Raw genomic sequence first — 18,898 nt, 5'->3', positions numbered from 1 at the left:
GCAGCTGAGAATACACACTGCAGTTCCTCAGCTGATGTTTTAGGGTAGGTTTGGTGGTGTTCCTGCAGAGTTCTGTCCTCAGCCTGACACCAGAAGCCACCAGCACCATGTTAGTGCCCGCTGGTGACCATTACACCATGACTGACTTTGCCACCGCCTACTTCCGAGAGGCTCAGTCCCTGTGAGTAGCCTGAGCTCCTTCCCACACAGGACCTGGGTAGCCTGACAAACCCCAGGCTCTTTCTGGGGGTGTTTCTTGGACTCTCTTGGACATGTTTCCTCTCCTCTGTCTAGGCAGGGCCTGAAGGGGACATCTGCTGAGAAGAAGAATGTGGCTGAGCTGGTGCAGCATACCAAGGTGAGCTCAGCCTCTGCCCCTGGCCCCAGCCAGATCCCAGCACCAGCCCTGCCTCTGGCTTTGTCCCCACATGAACAAGGAAAGGGTCCTTGGCTGCAGTCTCTGGACAAGTTTAGGTGTCCCCCACTCTTTGGTGCTGCCTGTGGGGTCCTGGCAGCTCAAGTGTGTGGTGCAGCCTGCAGAGCACAGCCCTGTGTGACCCACAGCCCTGCTCTGTCCCCGTGTTCTGGCCCTGCAGGTCCCAATCCAGGCGTCTCTGCTCCGCTACTCCGACAGTGAGCTGAATGAGCTGGCAGTAAAGAACTTCCAGAGTAAGGAGCTCCCTGGGACACAGCACTGCAGAGGGGGAGTGGGGTGGTCAGGGTGGGCACACACAGACATTGGGGGGCTCAGTGGGAGGGGACACTGGGTGAGGAGGGCCCCTTCCAAGGCATTTCTGAGTTCATAATCCCCTGTGTGCTTGCTGAAAGCTTCCAGCAAAAGGGGCCTTGCCTTGAGTGCCAGATGTCCCAGAACACTCTGCCTGGGCTTTGGGCTGAATCCTCTTATCCAGTGCAAGCCTTGTAACAGCAGAGAAGTTTTCAGGACATTTGCTTGCCCACTGCCAGCCCCATGGCAGAACCACCCCTGCTCAGACTAAAGGCCAGGCTTTGCTTTGCAGCACTGATGAGGTTCATGGGAGATCAGCCAAAACACAAGCACCAGGCTGAGGTCCAATGCATCTATGAAATTCTTCAGGTTTGTGAGCTTCCCCTGGGAAAAGTGCAGAAGCACCAACGGGAATGGAGGGCCAAGACCTTTGGCTGGGAAGGAAAAGAGCAGGGAGAGCCATAATGGCACCTCCTACATGAGGAAGGGAGATGAAACAGACCGTGGGGAGGGTTTGCATGTAAATGGTTTCCCTGGATATCACTGTCTGGAGGAGAGCACAACCTGCCTCTGCTCTGTCCTCCTTTGAGCCTAAATAGCACTGGAGACCAGAGGCTGCAAAGCCCAAACTTTAAGCCAAACTGGCAGAGCTCGGAAGCTGGAAGAGGAAAGGCACAAGGATGACCTGGGGATGTCTCTGATGCTCTCATCCCCTCTCTGATGCTGTTTTCTCCTCTCTGGCTGCAGCTGTGCAAGGAGAAGGAGAATTTGCACGATGAGATCTACTGCCAGGTCATCAAACAGGTCACCCACAACCCTCAGCAGTGAGTACCAGCCCTGGCAGCTCCTGTGTGTGCACAGCTGGAGAGGAGCCATCTGCTGCAGGGACACCAGGCCGGGGGGAGGGTGTCCCCTCATGATGGGTTGTCCCCAGCTGCTCCTGCTGAAGCTCCTGCTGAGCACTCAGGAAATGTTGCCAGTCACTGGGTCTGGCATTTTCACTTTAGTAGATATTTTTCCTTATATTTCTGGCTGCTGATCTATCTGGGCACCAGTAAACATTCCTGGTGGCTCCTGCTCGTGGTGTACTCAGAGCCCTGATTTCCTCCTCCCAGCCTTGGGGAATTGATGAACACCAGTCAAGGACTGGCTTGGCCCCACACTGCCCTGGGAGGTGGCAGTAGTGGCATCAGAGTGGCCTTCACTGTTCCCTTTCTTTGCTTCCTGTTGGAATAACTGAATCAATCTCTTACTCAGCACAAGAAACCTCTGACCAAGGGCTGACACCTCCTTTTCTGCCAGCTGCCAGAGGTGTTCAGAAGGGCACAGGCTCACGTTGAGCTGCTCAGAGCAGGAATTGTCTTGTCCCAAGGTGCCCAACAGTCCTTTCTGATCCACAGGGAGAGCGAGCTGCGGGGCTGGTTGCTCCTAAACCTGCTCACTGGGTACTTCCTGCCTTCCAAAATCCTCATGCCCTATGCCACCAAGTTCCTGCAGCTGGCCAGCAGTGATCCATCCAGCACCCACCATGGTAAGACTGTGTCCTGTAAAGCACATATTCCAGATCTAATCCCCCCATCCTGTCATTCTTCTGTCCCAACACTGTCATGTTTGGATGTGTCCTGGCAGGGTGGGAGGTGAGGTCAAGTCTCTTTGCTCTCCTAGCAGTGACCAGGGGTGTCTTGGTTTGAACAGACAGGTATCTGCTAAGGAAGGTAGGAGCCTCCCTTGAAATAGAAAATGTAAACCCCCTCCCTCTGAATTATTATAATTTTGAATTTAAAGGGCTCTCAGGCAAAGATATAGGAGTAGGGAGTAGGAATAACAGTCCTTTACTGGGGAAAAAAATAGAAATGCAGTAATACAAACCCACACTGCCAGAGTCAGACCATGCCCTGTCCCCCTGTGTGTCAGGGGTGGCACAGCCCCATCCCATGGGGGCTCAGCCCTCCTGCAGTGCCAGCTGTGGCTCTGCTGGAGCAGGGATCCTGCACAAGGGGGGAGTTTTCCTCTGCAGCTCCAGGGCTGCTGCAGATGGGCCTGGGCTCCCTCTGGCCATGCAGGGCAGCAGAAGCTGCTCCTCTGGCAATGCACTGGGCAAAGGCTGCTGTGCTGTGCCAGGCTCAGATTGGATCCAGGTAGGAATGCTTGGCTCCTGCCCTGGGCAATGCAGCATCTCCCCATGGGATGATGGAATTGGATCAGCCCTGCAGGGACACTCAGTGGCCATGGACAGCAGAGATCTCCTGGAGGGAGGATTGGTTGTGATAAAGAAAACTCCCAATGAACAGAAGAGAACTGCCCCAGCTCTGACAGATGGTGATAGAATACACACCCCCAGCACATCTTGCAACCTAAGACAAGGGGTTAAATTCAACCCAGCCAGGATGACCCAACATCACAGGACACCATGTTTAGTTCTCTGTTTGGCTCAGCACATGGAGCTTTCTCCTTTCCCTCCAGATATAGCCAAGATCTGCCAGAGCGACCTGCGCAAAAACTTCCTGTACGGGGGCCGCCGGCACCTCCCTTTCCCTGTGGAGATGGAGGCACTGCTGGTATGGGGGGCAGGGAAGTGGGGTGGGGGCTGGCAAGGAGGACAGGGAAGAGGCTTTGGAGGTGCCATGTGCAGTGTGACAGGGGCAGTTGGTGTTTCAGGAGAGGAAATGGAGCGTGTGCATGGAAGGAGCTTGGGAGGTGCAGGCCATGGAGTGGGCAGGGAGGAGGCAGGTGCTGTGGGCAAGCAGTGGCAGCAGGGATGGGGAAGGAGAGGGACAGACATGTAGGGCTGATGGGACCCTGCATGTCTGCCTGCCTGACACTGTCCTCTGCAGAAGGGACACGGCGCCCGCCGGCTGGTGGTGCTGATGCCTGGAGGCCTGGAGTACCTCACCAGGATCAGGACATTCACTGTGAGTTCGAGCTGGGAGTTCCTTCAGTGGTCTGGACTCTGAGCCACAGCAGAGAAATCCCTTATCTGACAAGGAGGAATGTGTCTGCCTCCTCTTGGGCTTGCCTGGTCAGGGTATTCATTTCCTTCTCTCCTTGCTTCAGGTGGCCAAGGAGCTCTTGCAGGAGATCTGTGAGCAGATGGGAATAGGTGAACAGCAAGAAACACTGGACTTTGTTCTCTTTGCTGTCAGGATTGACGACAAAAATCTCGGCAAGTAGAGACCAGCATGGAGCTTCTCTCTTCCAGCAGCCTCTGCAAAAAGGAACATCACAGCTCCTGCTTGGAATAGTTCCTCCACCCATGCTGCCTCCTGGGAGGGTCCTCTTAAGCAGTTTCCCTCTGTATTAGGGTTAAGGATTGATCCTCCCCGGGGGCTGTGTTGCTTGTTCCTGAAAGAGGTGTGGGGTTCTGTGTCCCTTTGGAATGGCTGAGGGTTGGAGTCTCAGGGCAGGGTGGAACTGAGGTGTGCAGGAAGGCTCCAGTCCCAGCCTCTCCCCCAAGAAGGATGGATGACCTCTCCCTGTGTCATGTAGGTAAAATGGTGAGGCCAATAAAACTGGAGGAGTATCTCCATGATTACCTGCTGGAAGACAAGCTGGTCACTGTGACCTTACGCAGGCTCATCTGGAGGACACCTCTGCACTTTGACAACCAAGTTTACACAGATGTCCATTATGGACAGGTAAGCAAGAGCAGGACCCTCCCTAGCAGGCACAGAGGTGGTGTCCCAGCCCACAGGAATGTCCCAAGGGGGCTGAAAAAGCAGGAGGGCTTTGTGTGCTGTTTCTGGGAGTGACTGAGCACTGAAGCTATGAATGCCAGGAGGGCTCTGTGCCTGTGGCCTTAGCCTGGAGCAGTGCTGTTCCTCACATTGTGCAGCTCCCCAGACTCTTCCTGAGCTCAGAGAGCCTTTGTTTTGCATTATCAGCAAGGCAGGATGTGGGTCTGTGCAGCCTGGCACTGCCCAGACTTGCCTGTACCCTCTGGCAGCTTTAACAAAGGCCTCTTTGCTGTGCTGTCCCTCAGGTGCTGTGGGATTACCTGAATGGGAGGATCCTGCTGAACCAGAATAAAGAAATGGAGATGCAGGTGGGCCTTTTGGCAATGCTCCAGCACTGGGCCAAAGTGGAGCAGCAGAGCTCTGCTCCCTCCAGGTATGTCTGTGGCAGAGGGGATCTCTCTGTGATGGCCATAGGCACCACAGGGGTTAGGGGCAGGTACCTGCAAGTCCTCTCTGAATAATTAAGAAATATCCAGTTCTGGAGAACACAGAGGGTCATGACAGTGCCATGGTCATTTCATTTGATTGCCATGGATTTGTAACACCAAGAAGGAAGGGCATGAGCTCATGGTTTGGGTGAATCCTCCTTTGTTCTCTCTCACAAGTGTCAGAGGTTTCAACCCTGGACACCTGAAATCTGTAGTGAGATGCCCAAAGGGAACAAAATTGTCCCTGGATACTGGAAACTTTCAGTCCTGCAGTTCCAAGCTGTACTTTGCCACTCCTTCCTTCTCTTATGCATTTTGACTTGGAGTTGAGGTAATGCCTCCATCAGATCCCCTTAAAGCACCAGCAGCAGGAAAATGGCATAACCCTGCTGGGCACTGAGGAGCTCCTGCTGTCCTCCAGAAAGGAGGGATTTCTCTCCATGCCCTGGTCAGTGGTGCACAGCTGAATTCTCTGTGGACAAGGATGGTCTCACTGTCTCTGATGGTTCCTTCCACCTTACCCAAAGCAGACATCACCTGCTGTGCTCTTCCTCTCCCCCTTCACCCTCATTCCCAGATATACAATGGAAAATTGTTGCTCCATCCCCTCCTTCCCCTTAATCCCCATGCTGATGTTTGATTTTATCTGGCAAGGGTGAATTAGAATCTGTTTTTTGGCACAGGGAAGAGCTGAAGGAATACACTCCCAAGAGCCTGCAGGCCTCCATCAGCCCCAAGGCTCTGCACAGCCATATGGCCACACTGCTGAGAACAAGGCAGCCCCTCCAGCCACAGGATGCAAAAGTCCAGTTCATAGGTGAGGAGACATCCACATCTGCCTCAGTTCCTATGCTGTTTCAGCTTCTGGAAGCTGCTCTGAATGCACTTTTGGGACAATTCATAAGGTTGTTGATGATTCTTGGAGCCTGGAATGAGCCATGAGAATGGAATTCCCTGACAGCTCCTCACTGTGGATTAGATCTTGTTCCCAAGCATGGTGATCATGGTAAAATTCCATCTCTTGTAGGGGTCTGCAGTGGATTTTCAGAGCTCTGTACAAGCTGTGTTTTAATTGATATTCTGGCTGCATGTCTGTTTTCCAGTCAGAAAAGGACAGGGCATCAACTCAGGCCGCTGAGAATTGAGTCTCAGAAGCCAGGGAGGGAGGCAGAAGTTGTCAACATTACTTTTTAATATAGTAAATCTTGGGAACACTGGCAGCTTTGACCACCCCAGGCTGGTGCAGTAAATTGCTGGCTGAAAGCTGCTGTCCTCAGGCCACTTTCTGCTCTCTCCTAGAGCACGTGATGAAATTGCCTTTCTTTGGCTACTCCATCTTCACAGTGGAGAGAATCAGTGATGAAACGATCCCTGTGCCCTGTTTCTTTGGTGTGAACAAGGAGGAGATCATTGTGGTGGATGGCACCACCCAGGTATGCCAGACAATCCCACTTGTCTGTCAGATATGAATTGTGACTTTAGAAGAACTTGTGAAGGAAGAGGCTGGACATCACAGCCACTCTGACAACAGCACTGGCCCAGAGCAAGAGTGTACAACAGGCATTATTGCCATGGGCTCTTTTGTAGGTCCAGTGTTCATGCTAACAAGGACAATCCACAGCAAAACTAAATGTGGAACACATTCCTGTCTGTCCCAATCCTGTGGGAGTTCCAGGGCTGTGCTGGGCTGCCCTGTATCCAGCCTGTGCCCCAGACCTTCCTTCAGCTTTCCACAGGCTCTTGAGGTGACTTGTGGTGAGAATCAGAGATGGTTTCCCTTTGGGGACTGCTCCTGAGATGGCTGTTCCCTGTGCAGGAGGTGTCCCGGGTGGTTCCCCTGAAGGAGCTGCAGAGGATGCGCACCCTGAGGCCCATGTCTGACGGGGGCCCTCCCGGCCTGGAGCTCCACTACGGCTCCCCCGAGAGCCCCAGGGCCCTGTGGCTGGAACTGTCACAGGTGAGATCAGCCTGGGCCTGCAGCCTCCTCCTGGCACCTCCCAACCTGCCCTTCCCTGCCCAGCTGAGCCTCTGCTGAGGGATGGTGCTGCTGCTCCTGGTGCTGGTGATGGTGCTGGTGATGGTGCTGGTGTCCTGTCCCAAAGGAGGAGGGGGACTCTTGCTCCTGGCAAAACACCTCACAAAAGCCATTAGTTTTGTTGTTCTCTTCTTTTTCTAGTAAATTGCCCAGGCAGGACTTTTTGGCTCCTGTTCAATTTGCTATCCTTAAGTTTGAGGTGAAGTCCCCTAGGCCTATGAGACGTCTTTTTACCCAATTGAGGAGAGACCCTTCTGGGCTTCTTTCCTCTTTAGGGGACAAAGGATAGTTTTGACATTCTCAACAGAAGACACATTCCTATAGGGGACACTGTATTTCCAGCCTCTGAAGTGCAGCTTGGTCCCAGCATGTGGCTGATATTTAATTATGGGAAGTGATTTATTGGGGATATTTAATTAGGGGAAGCAGCTCTTTCTGGGCAAAGAGTGATTGATGCTGGTTTGTGTTTTGCCAGGCCAAAGAACTGTACCACACGATTGTTGTCATCCTGGATAAAACAGAGCTGCACTCCTAAAGCCTAAAACGAGGAGAATGGCCAAGGAAAACAGCACTGTTTTCCTTTCTCTGAACTTGGTCAGTGCTCCCTGACCTGTCTTTGGGAGAGAACTCTTCCAGCAGACACCCATGACCTCAGCCAGCTGCTTTCTAAGAATGCCACCACAGCGTTTGTCGATGGAGTGACCGTAACCATCGTGACCTGCCATTCAGCCCTCAAGCCCTTCCTTGAAACAATCCAAGCTGTGGCTAAACAAACCCCAAGGGCCTCTCCAAACCACAGCCCCTTCCAACAAAGAGCAGCTGACCCAAAGCAAGCACTTGCCTTCGAGCTTTGCACTGTGCAACTCCTCCTTTCTGTTTTGAATTAATTATCCCGAGCAAAGCCTGGTGCTTGCTAGAGATTTGTGTATCCCAATGCCCAGCTGAGCTGTGCAATGCCTGCAGGGGCTGCTGGTGCTTTCCAGGAGCCAGATTTGTCTCTGAATTGATATGCAGAGATCCTCTAGCAGGATTTGTGAAGCTATTTGTAGAAAGCATCCTAATTGAAAAGCAGATCAGTGTTAATCATACAATTAACACATATGCTAGGGCACAGATTGAGCTGCAATGGTAAGGAAGTTTACTGTTAATTAATTTCTCACTGACATAATTATATGCATATGCTTCCCTCTACTATAAAGAAGTCAGTCATGGCCATGCAGCTGTCAGACTTCAATGATGGCTCTGTGCCCATGGAGGAAGCATCTTCAAACAGAACTTGTATTATACTGAAGTGTTTTGGGTTGTACAAAAATATTTAATTTATTTTTATTGCCACAGCTCTCCTAATGACCTGAGGAGTAACTGCCCTTTAGGAAATTGCAATAAAATAATCACAGAGATGTTCTGAAGGTATGATATGCTAGATCTTACATCTAACCTGGGAAAACTTAACTGCAGGTAATGGGCAAAGCTTGAGGAAAATGTTGTCACTGTTGGCAGGGAAGGGGGACAGATCTGAGAGTGCTCAGTGCAAGCCCTGATGCACAGTTTGACTTTTGCTGATGAGCTGATGCCAGTGGGAACGACAGCATCTTCCCTGGCAGGTGCTTCTCTTTGAGTGCTGCTTAATGAACCTCTGAGCAGTCTGTGTGACTGAGTGGTAAGAAAAAGCTTCCAAGAACAATCCACAGCAGTTGTAACATTGCTTTATTGTCAGTCCTGCATATACCCTTCAGAACACTTAAAAATACATCTGTGGAATGCAGTGATCCCAACCCCTGGGCAGCCTTTGAGGAACATTCCTCTGGCACATTCCTCTGGCAGCACTGGAGCCTGAGGCCACCAGCCCCTGTAGGTAAGGAACAGAGGCAGAACCCAACAAAAATCCAACAGGAAGGACTTGTACCAGGGAGTCAGGTTCAGGTTCCATATAAACATAGCAGCAGAGGTACCACAGTGTCAATTTGAGGGTCACAGCAGAGCCCTACCCAACTGTAATAGCAGCACTGCTCCCTGCACTGCAGACTTCTGGTGAGGCACAGGGAGCAAATATGGCTTTAGGGATTACAAGCAAAGGCTGGAAGTGTTGCAGGGGTTAATACTGAAGGAGTATCACCACTTAAATTAAAGGGCAGACAGAATTGGACAAAATCAAAGAAGTTCACATTAAAAGAAAAAGAATCTGAGTTTCTCCTCCTTTAGAAAGCAAGCACTGCCTCCATGGTAATTACAAAATGCTCCTCCCCTGCCCTTCAAACAAAAATATTCCATCCAGAAACTCAAATGTTGAGTTTGTCACTGGCAGCCCTGAGCAAAGCATGAGAACTTGTAGCATATTGGTGACACTGAAATAAGAAACAGGGAGAGGGGGAGCAAGGGGAGGAGCCATTTAGAAAGCAAGGTGCCATCCCAAAGCAGAGTCCCAACTGGAAAGTCTGAGCCCTGCCCAGACTGCTGCAGGTAGTAGAGTGCAGAACATCCAAGGCAGCAGCCCCTAACAAAGCCAGCAGGTACAACTTCACACCTCTTGGTCCTTGAGGGTTTCAGCACCCCACTTACTGGGGAAACTCACCATGAGTTCACAAAAACTGGTTCCCTTGAATGTGTGTCACTAAGGGCACAAGTGAGCAAAAATGCAGTGGAGAAAAGAAAAATAAATCTCATTTCTGCAGTCTCATGAGACCTCCATGGCTGAGTTCTTCCACATCCCCTGGTGGTGCTGCTGCAGGAAGGAAGAGCCAACAAGCAGCAGGATCAGCTCTCCAAGCTCTGCAGCTCCTCCCAGTCTGCCTCACTCTCACACCTGAGCCTTGTTTTGAAAAACTCCTTGATGAGTCTCTGTGCTTCCTCCTTCACTGCAACAGAGGAAACACCATCTTTTGAGTTGATACTTAAGACATCTGCCCCTCTAAAGCCATGAAGCAATGTGGCATTGCAATAACCCCAGACAAACCTGTCTTGCGGGCAGGGCTCTGCTCCTGGGTCAGTAAGTGAGACAGGTGCCTGGCAAAGCCCTTGAAGAGATCCTGCAGCATTGGGGAAGAGCAGAAAGCAGACACAGTTACCTCACCAGTCTGTTCCCATGTTTGTCTTGCCCTTAGCACAGACTGGCACAAACCACTCCTAGACTGAACACACACAGTTGGCCCTGCAGTGCTGGAGAAGGCCAAGCACACACATCTTGCCTTGCAGGGCACAGCAAGAAAACACCAGCACTGAACCTGTTCCTACTTCACAGGTGGGAGTTAAAAACGTGCCAGGGTTTAATGTGAAAATATGAACAACCACAAGGAAGTGTGGAACAAACAGACACCAATTCGTTTGTGGGAGAGGGGAGTTGCTGCACTTGGAGTCACTAAAACAGCACATAAATAAAGGTGATCCAAATCATCTCTGCCTTCACAGAGCCCCAGATCCCTAGAAAGATTAATTCTCTTTCTGCTAAAGAGGGCCTTGAGCTATACTCTACCTTGGAAGCAAATTTGCCCCCCTTGTAGAACGGGGTCAAATACTTGACAACGATGTCTGCAGTCTCTTTAAGGGACATGCCTTTGGTCACTGGCTGTATGGTCTTGCTGCTTCCTTCTTTATCACACTGTGCTAAGTTTGAGTCAAAAGTCACCTTCTTCTTTGTTGGACCAACACTTTTGCCCTCTGGATGGGTCAGAATTGAAGATTTTGTCACTGTCCGGAGCCGCTTTTTTGCAGGACTTTCCACATCCTGGAGAGGGGACAGAAAACCAAACCCACCAATTCCTGTGGCAGCACTGCCCTTCCAAACAGCCACCACTTTCCAAGAACACAAATCTTTGCAGCATCCTGCAGCCTCTGCCTCCAGTGAATACCCAGCAGGAATCTCTGTAACTCCTTTTCACCTGCTGTGCAGACACTACTTCACACACAAAGGGACTTGGAAAAAATCCCTTTAGAGAATATCACATTTAGAACTACCCTGTGGTGCTCATATTGGGACAGCCAATTGCTAGACCCTATCCTACAGAGGAAAACTGACTGGAAAGATTTCTCAGGATGTCTGCTGAGAACAGAATATACCCCTCAGGAAGAATCAGCCACACCAGGAAAGCCCCACTCCTGCTCAGTTTGAAAGAGAAAGGAGAGCGCAGTGTTGCAGAGACAGCTGCCAGGCAGTCTCAGCTGCCAAATGCAAAAGCAGAAAATTAATGGCAAGGCAGGCTGTGAGCAGGGGTCACTTCCCAATGGTCCTGTGTGTCTCTGGCCTGTGGTTGTGCCCTTGCCTTGAGAAAGCAGCTCCCTAATTATAGTTAGTGACAGATCTCAGGGGTGGGGACACTAATTCCAGGCAAGTCACCAGCAAGGGCACAGTCATGAGTTGCACAGAGGAGGAACAAAGCCCAAGGTGCTGGCACAGCCCAGAGGGCAGCAGGGAAACACCAGGAATGCAACACAACTGGGGCTCTCCTTTCTGCTGCAACTGCAGCTGGGCCTTCCCCGGGTATATGACACTCTCAGAGCAGGAGTGTCATTCTCAGAGAGAAATTTGGCACAAGATGAGCAGAAGAAAGAGAGGAAATCAGCATTCATTGAAGTCTTACCTCATCTGATCCTGGCCGTTTCCCACTGTCACCTTCTCCCACAACAGGCAGCTCAGTTTCTGCAACATTTTCAGCAACACTACTGGGAAGAGTGGAGAGAAGGCCAGTTGTAATCATTCCACAGTGAAAATATTTCTGCATTCAGTGTCAGTGGCCCTGAGACTTCATGGTAAAGCAAGAGTCTCCCTCACTCATCCAGAGACTCAGACAGGTTTCCAGGACAGGGCTGCTGGGGTTCTGGACAACACAGGGAGCAGAGAAGTGAAGATTTTACCTGGACTTCACATCCATTTCTTCCTCAAGGAATTCACATTCAGCAGCCTGCTGGGTCTTAGAATTTTCCCCTCTCTCAGTCAGTGTTACTTCTGTTTCTCTCAGTTCTTTATTCTCCTCCTGGAACTGCCCAGTCAGGTCTCCAGAGCCATGTTTATTTTCCTGAGGCATTGGTTTCTCTTGACACACACTTTGAGAAGAAACCTGAGGAGGTAGTGTGCTTGCAGAACAGCCATCTCCCTTTGCTACACTGCAGCTCTGGGCTTTGGAGCCAGCTTTGGGGAGGGAGAAGAATTTGGAAATATCCTGTGATTCCTTTTTAGCTGCTTCTGCAAGCATTTGCTGCTTCTTGCTACGTTTGGACTTCTTAGCAGGGCTCTCCCCAAGAGCACTTTTTGTGTCTGGACTGGGTTGCTGCCCCTTCTTTTCTGGGTGTAGTTCTACCCCTCCACTCTCATCCACTGCTTTGGTTGCAGTTTCTTCCCTCTGGAGAACAGAGTTTCTGGTGTCCAGGTCCAGACTGTAGCTGCTGTTGTCTTGCCCATTTGGACAGTCATTTTTGACAGGCTTTGCATCACTCTCCTCCTGGATCTTCAGCAGTTCTGAAGCTGTCTGGAACAAGCTGGATTTCTTTGGAAATCCTGCTCCCACACGCTTGGGTTTGAACTGGAGAGACAGGAAGAAGAAGAAATTTTGGATATGAGATCCCTGAGTGCAGCACCATGAAAGCAGCTGAGTTTCTGCACATAATACACCAGTGTGGGCAGCTGTAAGCTGGGAGAGGCTCTAAATCTGGCTGATCACCACCCCCATCAACAGAGACATGAGGGAAATGGATTAGATGGAAGTCCTAGGCCAGCAATAAGAAAACAAGGCAGCATCCTTGGATAGAGCAAGATGAGAAAGAACTTATTTAAGCTGTGGCCTGCACACAGATTATATTAACTAATAACAATGTGACAGACAGGAAAAAGCAGTTACAATAGAAATATTCAGTTGTGGCCACAGAAAGGACTCAAATTAATAAAAAGGCAGACAGAAAAACACCATTCCCTCCTGTCTATCCCACCAGTACTCACCGAGGGAACCTGGGATGCAGGGACAAACTCCCCTTCTGCTAAAGAGTCAGATTTTGTCTCCAAATTGCTGTTACCACCTGTTCCAGACCCAAAGACTGAGAACAATTCCCCTTGTTTGGAGGCTTTATTGATTTCTGCCACCTGAAAAGAGAACAGAAATATTCTCTAATGGCCAGAAATCTTTATGTATTCCTGCCTTAGTACATACTAAAAGTCATAGTAAAAAACAAATATCTGCCCTGGAGAGGAACCTGCCTCAGAACAGAAATATTTTCATTGAGAATGATGGCAACCAGATAACCTAAACCAAGGCTTCTCCCGTGTCAGCAGCAGCCTGAGGAATTCCCAAATCCCTGTATTGTTACAACATATCTGGATAAACTTGCACTGCTATGTAGGTTTTCAGAGCCTGTAAAGCCAACAAAGATGTGAACCCGAGGTGATTCTGGGCCCTCCTGGAAACAAAATCACAAAGAAAGATTTGTAAGATACCCAGGGCAAAACACAGCTTGTCCATCACCTTTCCCACACAAACTCTGCCCTATTTGCCCTGGAGCTCCCAGGTTGCAGGGAGCAGCACATATAGAAGTTTGTCCCTACCTTCTTTAGCACAGCTGCCTTGTAGGAATTTGCCATTTTGCTGGTCCGGAAGGCTTCATATTCCATTTCCACTGCACAGGCACCAGGGTCTGACCTGAAACACAGGCTGGGGTGATTCCTGGCAAGACACACTGCTGTGTCTGCAAGGGGAACACTAATGCTGAAGTATCTCCCAGAAAGTAAAAAATCCACTCCCTCCAGTACCAGAATAAGTAATAACTTCCAGTTAAGTCCTAGGGCATGTAGTGGTGAGTTGATCGAGAATGGAAAGGGTGATGAAAATGGTTTTACATTAAGATTCTTGCCCACTTCTCTGTTTGAGAAGTACACTATCCCCATCTTGTGGGGTAGGGAAGAACTGCCACTCCTGGGATCAAGCTGATACCAGCAATCAGCCACGAATCCTCAGGTCCGGTCTTCAACATCACAGCCAGAAAGATGCTGCTAAGTGAAACGACATCCTTGGACAAAATAATTCTTAAAAAAGCATTCCCTGTGTATTAATTGTGTTAACACAGGGCCTGCTCTTCCCAGAGCACAAATAATAAACATTACAATGGTAATTGTGCTCAGGGAAGAGCAGGCCCTGTGTTAAGGGACTCAGTATGCACCCCTATTTCCTCATCTCATACCATTTTCCTTCTGCTGCTGGAGTCTTTTGGTTGTTGCTCAAAGCTTCTTCCAGCATTTTCAGGCAGTGTTCCCGGCCCTAGGAAACATGGGATACTCAGACATGCTCTACAGAAGTCTCACTGCCCCTTGGACTTCCACCCCTGAAGGAGTAAGGACAGGCCAGGCAGAAGCCTTGTTGTTCTTTGCAACATCACTTACCTTCACAGTGAGCTTGGAGATCCTCCTGCTGGCAGCCTCCTTCAGGGGACAGTCTGCACCTGCCACAGGAGAGGAATTTGGGAAAGGAGCCATGACAGGGCTGGGCTGATGGAGAACATCTCAGCTGTCACAGGGAGGTGCAGGTCCAGGACTGCCTGGCTTTCTCCTCCCTGCATTGTCACCCCAAGGAACACTGTGGTCACCCTTTCTACCAGGAGAAGCTGCACACTCCAAAAGAGTAGGCAGAAACCAAAGTGAGAATGTTTTCTCTGATTGAGAACATCTACTTTGGAGTTTAGGACTAACAGCTTTCCAAAATCTTCCCACCTCAGAGAACCTTTCTTTAAGGCTCTTAGGAAACTCAAATCTTTCCTCCTCCTCACAATATCAACAAAAAAAAAATCAGGCTGGATAGAATAACCTGACTTATCAAGTGTTCTTTTAACACTAACAGTAACAGTGCCAGACAGGGCCCCAAGCAGCACAGTTACAAACAGCAAAAGTTTTCAGCAGTTTCCTTCTAGCATTACTATTATTATTATTATTATTATTATTATTATCATTATTATCATTATTATCATTATTATCATTATTATTATCATAATTATTGCTGCATAATCACTGCAGAAATAGCCAACACTACAAAGTCAGGTTAGACAGAGTTTTCCTTCTCTCGTGCTTATTTGGAAATGTTGTTCAGAAAGATGCATTCCATATCTTCACCCCGACCAAAGCTAAGCTGTGGTCCATCTCCTCCAGCCAAGTTTTCACAGCCAAAAGCTTAAACTCTGTGCCTAGGGACTGATACCTCCAGTGGTGATGCTGTACAAATTGCATGCAGCTGCAAAATATAAGACTTTCTTCTCCCAAAGAAAACCCATTATAAATCAAAGAGATATTTACTTGGAGGAACAAAATCTTCCTTTTCTGGTTCTTTGCCCTGGAAGAAAACAAAGATCAGTCAAACATTTCCATTCCTACTACACACATGCTGATCTAGAAGCACAAAAGACATGTTTTATATCCCTGCTCCAGGGAAAATGAAAGCTGAAGTTATAAAGGCATTGAATATGTGCCAAAACAGGGCCAAGAAGACAAAGAATGAGAATCAAAGCCAAAAGTTCACCTCTGCTATAGGAATATTTAAGAGAAGCTGAATGGGAAGGTCTGCTTTTACTACTACCATGGGCATTAAAACCAGCAGGCTCCTCTTGCTTAGTACTGCAGAGAAACCAGCACATGAATAAGCTGCATTTCTTCCTATTGTGGGACTGGCCAAGAATGTGGAGAACACAACAAAACAGAGGTACAAGAAGTGAAAGACAACAACCAACACCAAGATGAAATAATTTACTGTCATCAGTGCCAGGAAGCCTTTATGGCTGTCAGACAAGCCCACAGCAAACCCTCTGAGCATCCCTTAAAAACTGACCCCAACTCACTTTGCGCAGGCTCATCTGTTTCTTGTAGAAGTTGTCCCACTCCCGTTTCCGACGCTCCTCGTTGTCTTCATCCCAATTCCCACTGCCCTCTTCATCATACCTGGATAAGGCAGGAAAGCAAGAGGAACTGTAGCTGCAGCATGAACTGGGGGACAAGTCTGGGAAGCCACCCCAGTGATGCATTCCACATCCTTCCTGAACATGTCTTCACTTGGAGTTTCTCTGCCATTGCCCAAACAGGACAGCAGTGAGCGTCCTCCAAAAATGCACAGCATTTGTTAATCCCATAAAGTAGGAGGCAGTGGCTTGAACAAAGAGCTTGTAACCAGTGCCCTGAGAATGGAGGGCTCCATTTCAGCAGCTCTGCCAGATGCTACCAGGGGGTTCAGGAGTCACTGCCTCATGTCATGTACCCCATCTGTCAGTCCCTCCTGCCCTGGGAACAGAGATGGCAGAAAGGGCACAACATCCATTCCTCAGCCTCACTTGTTCACAGGCTGCTGCAATAAATGAAATCTCCATCTCTACTACACTGAAATGCAGCAGCTGATGCTCACCAGATGCAGCCCGGGAGTTCACTGCCTCCCACAGCTGCCAAACTTACAGGTATCACAAATCTGAGCTTTAGAGCTGCTAACTATTACAACTTCCAAGGCAAAACTACAATCAGATCATGGAAAGTTTCAATAAGCCAAGTGGCAAGCACTGTTCTGTACAATACCATTAGCTGTGGCTTCTCAGGTTCTGAGACCAAACACAGCTTAGGTCACCAGTCCTGGTTTCCTCTGACTCAGCTGGACTTGGCCAAAGAACAAAGGTACCAATCTCAAGCTTTTTAAGGTAAAGCAGAGGGCCTGGCCAGCCTACAGCACTCTGTGTCCTGGCACAGTTTCATGGGCAGTGCCAGCAGAGAAACTTCCTCCTGACACAGCTGGACAATCACTGCAACTCTGCCAGAGAACAAGGGGAAAGAGAAGTTGTCACCTCCACACTGCCAAGCATTTTACAGAATTCATCATGTTTTCCACTGCACATCTTCCTTTTGCTGTCAGCCTCATAGGAAAACGCAGCAATCTGCAGAAGAATCTGACACTGGCACTTCATAACATCCTCTGTGGTGACTAAGTCCTGTCAGTGGCCCCTGGCCTGCTAGCTCACAGACAGTTGTGTTAAATCAGGAATGAACTCTGGACCATGTCATCTTGGTCTCAAGTTTAAACATTTCTGATCCTTGTGACTATGAACAGGCTGAACCCACTTGCTGCTTTCAAAAATTTCAGGCTAGTTTCTTGAGCCAATTACATTGTGCAGGGCAATTCTCAGCTCTGTCAAAACAGCTTTTGGTTCTCTGGAACACGAATGAGAACGAGGCTGCCAAAGTGTGTGGAAAATGAAATTCCAGCTGCTGCTGCCAGAAAGTTACAGGAGAACACCATCCACACAGAAACATGTGCTGAAAATAGGAGTGTCTGGGCCTGCAGCTGGTGGATGCTCTTTTCTCTGATGGCTCCTGTGAGGTGAGGGTAACCTCTCTGGTACAGACCTGCTGAAGCCTTTGAGGCCTCTCCTCCCGCCCTCGTAGAGCTCTGGGTCGTAGCTATCCCAGGAGGATCCCGTGGGCCTGATGGAGGTTTTACTCCAGCTGTTGCTGCAGCGTTCCAGTTCCTCCAGTTGCCTTTTCACTGCCCCTGGGTTCTTGCAGAAGTCACAGCACTTGTTGCAAGGTGGGGTGGCGTCGCCAAAGTACTTCGCGATGGCAGCGTGGCGACAGCTTGGAAACACAAGGCAAAATCATCTGGTCATCACTTCTATCCACAAAAACTCCACCCTCCAAATGCAGGGTGTCTTTAGATAAAGATTTGAGTCCTGTTTTTTCACAGAGAATGTCTATTCCAGCAGAAATCACAGGGTTTAATCCCCGTAGCAGAATTCGGGCTCTGTTCCTGGCACCTTGCTTAAAGTCTCTCTGCCTTCACTTCCCCATATGTAAAAAACCATCAATGTTAATCTCTTCTGCTAAACCCTTTCAGGTCTTTGAGACCTGTAAAAAAGGAGCAGCTGATGAAATATACAGTTATTAATTCTGTATCACTGGCTAAATATATTCCATGTCCTATCAGGCTGGCTGTAAGTAAAGACACCCCATTGATCACTACACTTCAGAGAACACCTCACATTGAAGAACATCTCACATTGAAGAGCTTCTAGGTTTATTATTTGTGATTTGAAGGTGAAGAAATATCTATTTGAAGACACAGGAATGTAAAGAAAGTCCCAGGAATAGAGACCAGAGTGAGGTCACAAGGGAGTACCATTCAGATAACACAGCCTGGATCTTGATGGGCTCACACATGCTCCAGGATCAGCACCCAAAGTTTGGGTAGAGTCCTACATGCATGAAAACCAGCTCATTTGCTCTCACAGGATTGCACAACCAGTTTACCAGGATTAGCAAACCAGCCATGAGAAGATTACTAGATTCTTCCAGAAATTTTCAAAAGATTTTTGGCAGGCATCAGTGTTTTGGGGTACATAAAAAAAAGAATTTGGTGACAATATGCTCACTAGCAATACAGGCAGAAAATAATTTCTCTTCTAAAACACTCCCCAACTTAAACCAGGGAACACACTGATTTTGCCAAAAAATGATCAGGCAGTTACTTTTTACTTTACCCTCCCCCCCCCTTTTCTTTTTTTTTTTTTTTTAAGAAAGCAGAATTTAGAGGAGTTTCTCAGCAGAGGTGGCTAGTTGAGTGTTATTTAAAAAGCTGACAATAATTATATGAAAACATTCACTTAATTGGGCATTTAGAGATCAAATCCAGCAACCAAGTGGGAACAAAAGTTATTTTAAGAGAAAATTATTTTACTACAAGGAAGAACAAAGTGGAAATTTTTCTTCTCCACCAAGGTGTGCCCTAGTGGGCTTCCCAATTTCAGCTGCAAAAAGTGGGTCACAGAGGGGAAAAGTAAGAGAGCAAGCACCTCATTTACTCTTATTCTAAACCCTTTAAGGCATGTCAGAACTTGCCAGAGATCTACCAAAAACAGTTTTCTTCTTCATTTGTGTCTGTGTGTGTCTGGAGGGAACACAACTGCATGTTGTGAACCAAACAACTGCATGTTACCAAAGCATCACAAACAAACCCCAGAGGGGCTGCAGGGGCTGCTGGCT

At 48.8% G+C, this 18,898-nt stretch overlaps 2 protein-coding genes across 9 annotated transcripts in view; one reads left to right on the top strand and one right to left on the bottom strand.

Annotated features, from left to right (window-relative positions):
* Positions 1-8,135, top strand: part of MYO15B (myosin XVB) — a 42,068-nt gene extending 33,933 nt beyond the window's left edge. The window contains exons 47-61 of the mRNA XM_077188503.1: positions 69-181; positions 295-358; positions 597-669; positions 1,020-1,096; positions 1,475-1,551; positions 2,128-2,258; positions 3,191-3,285; positions 3,562-3,639; positions 3,782-3,890; positions 4,214-4,362; positions 4,707-4,834; positions 5,573-5,706; positions 6,189-6,322; positions 6,706-6,846; positions 7,400-8,135. Of these exons, the coding sequence (XP_077044618.1) occupies positions 69-181; positions 295-358; positions 597-669; positions 1,020-1,096; positions 1,475-1,551; positions 2,128-2,258; positions 3,191-3,285; positions 3,562-3,639; positions 3,782-3,890; positions 4,214-4,362; positions 4,707-4,834; positions 5,573-5,706; positions 6,189-6,322; positions 6,706-6,846; positions 7,400-7,459 (1,563 nt within the window). The 3' untranslated portion in view covers positions 7,460-8,135. The remainder of the gene's footprint in view (positions 1-68; positions 182-294; positions 359-596; positions 670-1,019; positions 1,097-1,474; positions 1,552-2,127; positions 2,259-3,190; positions 3,286-3,561; positions 3,640-3,781; positions 3,891-4,213; positions 4,363-4,706; positions 4,835-5,572; positions 5,707-6,188; positions 6,323-6,705; positions 6,847-7,399) is intronic.
* Positions 8,136-8,614: 479 nt separating this feature from the next.
* The window catches only part of RECQL5 (RecQ like helicase 5), a 37,996-nt gene continuing 27,712 nt past the window's right edge, over positions 8,615-18,898 (bottom strand). For 4 of the 8 annotated variants that reach the window (XM_077188463.1, XM_077188464.1, XM_077188460.1 and 1 more), the window contains 12 exons: positions 17,267-17,494; positions 15,724-15,823; positions 15,185-15,221; positions 14,282-14,340; positions 14,083-14,159; positions 13,451-13,544; positions 12,851-12,991; positions 11,773-12,437; positions 11,499-11,580; positions 10,394-10,645; positions 9,878-9,950; positions 8,615-9,800 (listed from right to left, as the gene is read on the bottom strand). In XM_077188463.1, the coding sequence (XP_077044578.1) occupies positions 9,679-9,800; positions 9,878-9,950; positions 10,394-10,645; positions 11,499-11,580; positions 11,773-12,437; positions 12,851-12,991; positions 13,451-13,544; positions 14,083-14,159; positions 14,282-14,340; positions 15,185-15,221; positions 15,724-15,823; positions 17,267-17,494 (1,930 nt within the window). In that variant the 3' untranslated portion in view covers positions 8,615-9,678. The other 4 variants (XM_054645298.2, XM_077188461.1, XM_077188462.1 and 1 more) reach the window with 4 other exon arrangements.

The sequence above is a fragment of the Agelaius phoeniceus genome, chromosome 19, assembly GCF_051311805.1.
Source record: "Agelaius phoeniceus isolate bAgePho1 chromosome 19, bAgePho1.hap1, whole genome shotgun sequence".
NCBI classification, from domain to species: Eukaryota; Metazoa; Chordata; class Aves; order Passeriformes; family Icteridae; genus Agelaius; species Agelaius phoeniceus.
Note: the sequence above shows the minus strand (reverse complement) of the source record. Positions and strands in the feature narration are given on the sequence as shown.